General features: G+C 39.4%; 1 protein-coding gene across 1 annotated transcript; it reads right to left on the bottom strand.

Annotated features, from left to right (window-relative positions):
- On the bottom strand, nucleotides 1-7,384 carry LOC117525946 (gastrula zinc finger protein XlCGF57.1-like). Its single transcript, XM_034187918.1, has 2 exons — nucleotides 6,972-7,384; nucleotides 1-2,251 (listed from the first exon to the last, which is right to left on the bottom strand). Exons 1-2 carry the CDS (start codon nucleotides 7,156-7,158, stop codon nucleotides 579-581), a joined length of 1,860 nt encoding a protein of 619 aa, XP_034043809.1. The 5' UTR covers nucleotides 7,159-7,384; the 3' UTR covers nucleotides 1-578.
- Nucleotides 7,385-8,246: the final 862 nt, after the last annotated feature.

Genomic DNA, 8,246 nt, shown 5'->3' with positions numbered 1-8,246 from the left:
GTGAAGGAACAAGAGGCAGAGGAGTGAAACTGAATTGATGTGAAGTTTTGCAATGGAAATAAAACTGTATCATTTTGACTCATTTAAAAAAAAAAAGGAATACATAGTAGTTAATACTGACATTGTGGCAGCCCACTACAAGTAAATCAATGTAAGAGAAGCATATTTATTTTTGACACAACCAGCTGGATGAGCCAAACACTTGATACACAAGACCAGACCATCTCGTATATCAAGTGTTTGGCTGTGTTCAAAGACTGAACTTTGTTCAGATAAAATCCAACAATCCAGTCATTTCTTGGACACAGACACAATGTTGAAACTGTTGCAAAAGAAGTTGTCATAGCAAGCTTTCCATGTAAATTTGATTATTTACTTGCTTCATCTATTAGAAACATTGAAACTAAACATTGTCTCTTGCACAATGTCGTACTTGTGTTTGATGCAAACATATAGGTTTCAAAGTATGTTCACACGTCTCTTCAGGTGGTATCACATATGAAGCTAAATGGTTTCTCTCCTTTATAAATTATCACATGGTTTGTCAGGCAACAGATTATGCTAATCATTTTATAGTACTAAGATAAATTAAATGGCTTCTTTCCTGTATGTCGGCTCATGTGCCTCTTCAATTTCCCTTTTAGGTTAAATGTTTTACCACACTCACAACAACAAAATGCTTTCTGTCCTGTGTGAACTACCATATGAGTTTCCAAAGAAAATCTTTGACTAAATGTTTTGCCACACTTACAACAGCTAAATGGGTTCTCTCTTCTGTGAGTTATCATGTGCATTGCCAGATGGCCTTTTACATGAAATGTTTTACCACACTCAGAACAGTTAAATGGTTTCTCTCCTGTGTGAATTAGCATATGTGTCTTCAAATAACTACTTCGGCGGAATGTTTTACCACACTCAGAACAATTAAATGGTTTTTCCTCTGTGTGAATTATCATATGGTTCTTCAATGAAATTTTTCTGGCAAATATTTTACCACACTCAGAACAGGAAAATGGTTTCTTTCCTGTATGAGTCTTCATGTGCATTTTCAAATTGCACTTTATGCGAAATGTTTTACCACACTCGGAACAGCTGAATGGTTTCTCTCCTGTGTGAATTATCACATGGTTCTTCAAATCACTGTTTCTGCTAAATATTTTACTGCAAATAGAACAATTAAATGGTTTCTCTCCCGTGTGAGTCATCATGTGTGTCTTCAGATGGCCCTTTATGCGAAAAGTTTTACTACACTCAGAACAGCTAAAAGGTTTCTCTCCTGTGTGAATCATCATGTGTGTCTTCAGATTACATTTTACACGAAATGTTTTACCACATTCAAAACAGCTAAATGGCTTGTCACCAGTGTGACTCATCATATGGGTCTTCAGATCACATTTTTGGCTAAATGTTTTACCACATTCAGAACAGTTAAATGGTTTCTGGCCTGTGTGAGACATCATATGGGTTTTCAAAGACATGTTTTGGCTAAATGTTTTACCACACTCAGAACAGCTATATGGTTTCAATCCTGTGTGAGTCATCATATGAGTTTTCAGATTGCCTTTTATGCGAAATGTTTTACCACACTCAGAACAACTAAATGGTTTCTCTCCTGTATGAATTCTCATATGAGTTTTCAAACCACTGTTTCTGCTAAATGATTTACCACACTCAGAACAACAATGTGGCTTCTCTCCTGTATGACTAATCATGTGCATCTTCAGGTGTTCCTTTCTGGCAAACGTTTTATGACACTCAGAACACCTAAATGGTTTGTCTTTTGTATAATTGAATAGTTTTATTATTTTTAAATGTGACTCAGGCTCCCTGGTCTCTTCCCAGTCACTATCTTTGGCTTCATTCTCAGGTTCAGATGAGAGTGGCATCATATCATGAGTATATGTGTATAAAGAACTGTGCTGTTCTAAATTGCAAGAGAATTCTAATTCTTCCCAACCTTCTCTGTTATTTTTTGCTTTAACTTCTTCAGTTGAGCTGGTGGAAAGAAGCAAAAACTCTCTGTTTCTCTCAGTTCGTGGTTGTTGACAATGTGAGACCTGAGGTTTTACATCATTTGCACACATGGTGGTAACAACCTCCAGCATTTGAAAGTGCTCTCGTTCCTCCCTTATTGAAAGTTCCTCCTCTTCCTTTTTAACGTGATGGAGCTCTTGGTCCAACTGGCCCTGACTGCAAGTCCATTCCTGCAGCTCAGGAGAAACCTCTTCTTTCACCAACAACTTCTGCATATCTGTATGTAACAAACAACAATGTATTATTATTAGTTGAAGTAGAACTGAAAAAATTAGGCTGCTGGGCAAAGAAAAAGAAAGAGTAGCAAAGAACATGTCCAGAGGTAGTGGGATAGGAGAAAAGTAGGAAGTGCAGAAGCGAGAGTAGGGACTTTGAATGTTGGTAGTATGGCTGGTAAAGGGAGAGAGTTGGTTGATATGATGTAGTGGAGACAGGTAAATATATTGCATGTACAATTCAATTTATTTTTTATATAGTGCCAAATCACAACAAAGCTGCCTCAAGGTGCTTCACACAAGTAAGGTTTAACCTTACCAAGCCCTAGAGCAAGCACACAGGCAACAGTGGTAAGGAAAAACTCCCTCTGATGATATTGAGGAAGAAACCTCAAGCAGACCAGACTCAGAGGGGTGATCCTTAGGCCATTCTAACAGTTACAAGATTTTGCAAAGTTTTACAAGAAAACAGAACATAAACAATACAAGGTGAATCTGATGAGAAGTCCATGCAAGGATCCATTCCACAGGCAGGGATCATCTATCATTCCATTCAGTGGGCCTGTTCCAACAGCAGCGTTCATTTCACGTTCCACATCCATTTCCTAAATTGTGCTGTCGTTGAACCCAGCACGTGACATCAACCACACCTTGGACAGAGAGGGGAAAAAAGCAGATTCAGTCGGCCAGAAAAAATACACCTAAGGTCAAATTCATCAGCATTAAACAACAGGAAAGCAGAGCAAAATACTAAAGTGATCACCGGCCGCTAGCCCTAAGCTTCACTAACAGACCCAGAATTTAGATAAAGCTAAGCCTGAGACCCGGTCCGTTTACTAATAAAATTAATTTAAAAGGATAGGAAGCATAGCACCATGCTATGCCAGTATGCCAGCCATATGAGAGGGAAAATAAATGCGTCAAGGGAAGTAAGGCCAAGAGTATTAGCGGTGGGATCAAACTGTTGAGGAGAAATGGTGTTGGGGTAATTTCCAAGGAAGAGTATGCTAAGAGTGTGTTGGAGGTTAAAGGAATGTCTGACAGGGTGATGAATGTGAAATAGGAAATTGAAGGGGTGATGATGAATGTCATCAGTGCATATGTCCCACAGATAGGTTGTGGGATGAATGAGAAAACGTTTCTGGAGTGAGTTAGATGAAGAAGTAGAGAGTGTACCAAAGTATGAAAAAGTTGTGATTGGAGTGGACTTCAGTGGGCATGTTAGTGAATGGAACAGAGGTGATGAGGAAGTAATGGACAGATATAGTATCTGAGAGGAATGCACAAGGGCAGATTGTCAGAGATTTTGCAAAAATTATGGAAATGGCTGTTGTGAATACTTATTTTAAAAAGCACAGGGTGATGTCCAAGAGTGAAGGAAGTTGCACACGGGTGGATTACTTTCTATGTAGTGGATGTAACCTAGATGAAACTGGAGGCTGTAAGGTGGTGTCAGGGGATGATGTAGCCAAACAACAGTAGATGGTGAACTGTAGGATGACTTTTGAGATGAAGAAGGGGATGCGAGCAAAAGCTGAACCAAAGATCAAATGGTAGATGCTCATGGAGCAAAAATGTTGTTTGAAATTCAGACAGGAGGTGTGACAAGCACTGGATGGAGGTAAAGTAATTTTGGACAAGTGGAAAAGGACTGCCGATGTGCTGACGGAGACAACTAGGAAAAACAGTGTGACATCTGGATAGTGGAAGGAAGACAAAGAGGCTTAGTGGTAGAATGAAGATGTTCAGGAAAATATAAGGAGAAAGAGGAAGGTGAAAAAACAGACAGAGAAATGAAAGTAGGTAGGAGCACAAGGAGATGCAGCATAAGGTGAACAGGGAGGTAGAAAAGGCTAAGGAAAGGGCATATAGTGAGCTGCACATGAATCTGAACATTAAGGAAGATGAAAGGGACTTGTGCTGATTGATCAGACAAAGGGACTGTGCTGGAAAGGATGTGCAGCAGGTTAGGGTGATACAGGAGGCAGATAGTAATGTGCTGACAAGCATGGAGAGTGTGTGGAGAAGGTGGAGGGAGTATTTTGAGGAGCTGATGAATGAAAAAAATGAGACAACTGGATGTGGAGGGCAAATCAAGAAGTGCAAGTATGAAGTATGGGCAAGTATGAAGTGGCGACAGCTATGAAGAGGATGAAGAGTGAAAAGGCAGCTGCTCGAGATGGCATTCCAGTGGAGGCATGGGCATGTTTAGCAGCGATGGCACTGGAGTTTCTAACCAAATTGTTCATAAAATGTTTGGACAGTGTGAGAGTGCCTGAGGAGTTGAGTCGAAGTGTGTTGGTTCCAATTTTTAAGAACAAGGCTGATGTACAGAGCTGTAGTAACTACAGAGGCCTTAAGTTGTCCAGTTACAGCATGATGTTATGGGAAAGAGTAGTGGAATTTAAGCTTAGAAAAGCAGTGAAGATGTGCAAGAAGAAAACAGGTTTCATACCAAGAACAAGCACCACAGACGCAGTGTTTGCTCTGAGAGTGCTGATGGAGAAGTACAGACAAAGCTAGAACAGAGTTGCACTGCATGTTTGTGGATTTAGAAAACATTTATGACATGGTGCCAAGAGAAGAGTTGTGGTACTGAATGAGGATGTCTGGAGTGGCAGAGAAGTATGTGAGGGTAGTACAGGACATGTACAAGGAAAGTGTGGCAGCGATGATATGCACAGTAGGAACGACCAATGTATTCAAGGTGGAGATGGGATTACACCGAGGATCAGCTCTGAGTCCTTTCTTGTTTCCAATAGGGATGGACAGGTTGGCGGACAAGATAAGACAGGAGTGTCCATGGACTATGATGTTTGCAGATGACATTGTGATCTGTAGTGAGAGGAGAGAGCAAGTTGAGACCAGCCTGGAGATGTGGAGATACGCTCTGGAGAGAAGCGGAATGAAAGTCAGTAAGTGCAAGACAAAGAAAAGTTCACATGTGTGTGAATGAGAGGGAGCCCAGTGCAACAGATGTAGTAGTAGTAGTAGTAGTAGTAGTAGTAGTAAAAGAAGCAGAGATGTTGATGGTCGATGAATTTAAATACTAAGGGTCATCTATCCAAAGTAATGGTGAGTGTGGTAGAGAGGTGAAGAAGAGAGTGCAAGCACAGTGAAGTAGATGAAGAAAGGTGGCAGGAGTGATTTTTGTAAAAAAAAAAAGGACATCTGCAAAAGTGAAAGGGACACTTTACAGGACAGTAGTGAGACCAGCTATGTTGTATGGCTTAGAGGTGGTGGTGCTAACAAAAAGAGGGGACACAGCTGAAGGAGGCAGAGCTGAAGATACTGCGATTCTCTTTCAGAGAAAAAGTATTTTCTTTCTGCCAGAGAGAGTTTTTTCTTCCCACTGTCACCTGTGTGTCACCATCTGAGGAAGAAACCTCAAGCAGGCCAGACTCAAAGGGGTGACCCTCTGCTTGGGCCATGATACAGACACAAAAATTACAAAACAATTCACAAACGAACATAAAGGAAATGCTGTTGGTGCACAGGACAGTTTCCGGAACAGATACCACACCCATCTCTGGATGGAGCCGCACCTCAAACAGAGAGAAAAGAAAAAAAAGCAGAATCAAGCGTCAGAAAGACTACAAATAGTGTAATTTGTCAGCATTAAGCAACAAGAAAAACAGAAGAAATACTAAGGTGATCGCCAGCCACTAGCCCACTAAGCTTCACTAAAAGACCCAGAATTTAGATAAAGTAACATACTATACCAGCATGCTAGCCATAAGAAAGGGAAAATAAGTGTGTCTTAAGTCTGGACTTGAAAGTCTCTACAGAATCTGACTGTTTTATTGAGGCAGGGAGATCATTCCACAGAACAGGGGCATGATAAGAGAAAGCTCTGTGACCCGCAGACTTCTTATGTGTCACCCTAGGGACACAAAGTAGTCCTGCACCCTGAGAACGCAAAGCCCGGGCCAGTACGTAGCTCTGTTGTCTTGATGAATGGAGTACTGATACACATTCATCCTTTAAACTGTTGCTGCCAGATTGTAAAGGGTTACACTACAGTATGTGTGATCAACATCCTCAGAATTTCTTTGTGTGAGCTCACTGAACAAATCCCAGCGTGGCAATCAGAGCTAATTGGGACCAAATTGGTGGTTTTCTGCATATTTTTTTTTTTCTTCCATTCACCTTTTGGATCTGTGCAAGTTCCCATAAAGGTGGGCATGGAACATTTTTCATGGAAAGCAAAGATGTATTGAAGTTTGTTTGTTTTATCTTTTTTTGGCTCATCTGAAAATTATCCAATCCATGGTTTAAAAAACCCATATCAAATCCAACCCCTGGCCTTTGTGACCTGTGAAGCCCCTACAGCTGACGCAGCTCCAGTCTACACACAGCTACCTTCTTTTCTGTCTGTCTGTGAGACAGTAGCTTTTACTGATGACAGGCTGAACTCGTGACCTCTAACAAATCAGGTAGTGCTATAAAAGCAGTGACTCATAATTCACAAGGGTGATACGGGTAATGGGCCATTTTCTCCTTGTGATGGGCCCTTCTCAGACATCAGAGAGCCTATGCAAAGTGGAATTTAATCGAAACGTGGGAATGTTTGTTTTTACTAAATTGGACAAGTTTTAAAGACTGGACGAGCCGCTGATTTTTTTTTTCATCCCAATTCCTATTAAGTATTTTTCTTATGATAAAAATTATTTTTTAAAAGAAAACCTGGCTTCATGTGATTTTTAACAAATACGAACAAACCTGTTTTGTCTTCAGAGTTAGAAACAGCATCCAGTAGTTTTCTTTGTCGTTCGTTCTCCTCTTTTAAACCACAAAGTTCCTCCTCGTATTCTGCTGTTGTTCTTTCAAACAGCTCAAATATCTCTTCTTCATCATCTGCAGGTAGTCGCTGCTTCAGTAACGCTCTCAGAATTTGGACTTTAGACATTTTCACACGATGACACAAACTGTTGATACACACAAAAGACCCAGTTAGCAGGCTAAGCTAATTCCGCTAGCACTGGAAGCTAACCGCGAAGGAGTCGACTGCCTGTCAAACATGATAAACAACTACAAGTCCAGTTTCAATTCGGGCTCATGATGGTTCTGATGGTTCATTTCTGTGAGATTATATATGAACATCTATGAAAGGAGAAGTAGAACTCTGTTAACAAAGCTTCGTGATCATCGACTTCTAAATCGTTCGTGATACATCCGCCATCTTGAAAAGCTGTCAAATGAAAACGTAACCCGGAAGATTTTAACTTTCAAAATAAAGCAGTAAGCTTCTCAACTTTAACATTCATATCATGTTTTGAAGACAGGTGCATGAAAAAAGACGTCATTTACTTCATCCAGCTTCTACTGCTGCTAGGAAAATTTCATATTCATAAAACACTTCTGTCAAGATCTTTTACAGTACAGCGTCATAATTAAAGAACTTGGTAAAAATAATGATAAAAAAATCAAAACAAACTATATTTTTTTTACAAATTTCGGGGGAAGCTGTAATTTTGAAAAGTTTCTTGTTATTATTTGATTATCACTCGTTTACAATTAACTGTCTTTTATTTCCCTGTTTTGTTTTATTTACTGTATATAACCCTGGCATTTTGTTCTGTTCTATATATACTTGTTAATTTTCTGAATAAAGTTTGAAGTAAAAAAAAAAACTTACATTCATTCATTTTCTGCCCCTCAGCTGACCCATTTCAGTGTGAAGTAGTGCGTGGCAATCCAGAAAATAATAATTACGTCTAAGTTAAACAAAAGCATTGACTGTTATGACTGAGGCAACAAACAACATGGTTTTATGAGATGCGAGTGGATTTATGAGCTGATTGGCACATCACATTTGACTGGATGATTTTTTTTATCAAGTATCAAAAATGTAATGGTGAAAACAAAAAAAAAGAAAAACAAACATATAAATAGCAAAATATTTTAAGCGTGAACACAAAATAAGATTTTAAAGCTTTTTAAAATTTAAAATGAGATTTTAAAGATTTTTTTAATTATTTCACTGAAACAAAATAC

This window comes from Thalassophryne amazonica, chromosome 15, assembly GCF_902500255.1.
Source record: "Thalassophryne amazonica chromosome 15, fThaAma1.1, whole genome shotgun sequence".
In the NCBI taxonomy this organism is placed as follows: Eukaryota; Metazoa; Chordata; class Actinopteri; order Batrachoidiformes; family Batrachoididae; genus Thalassophryne; species Thalassophryne amazonica.
This window is presented reverse-complemented; position numbering and strand designations above follow the sequence as displayed.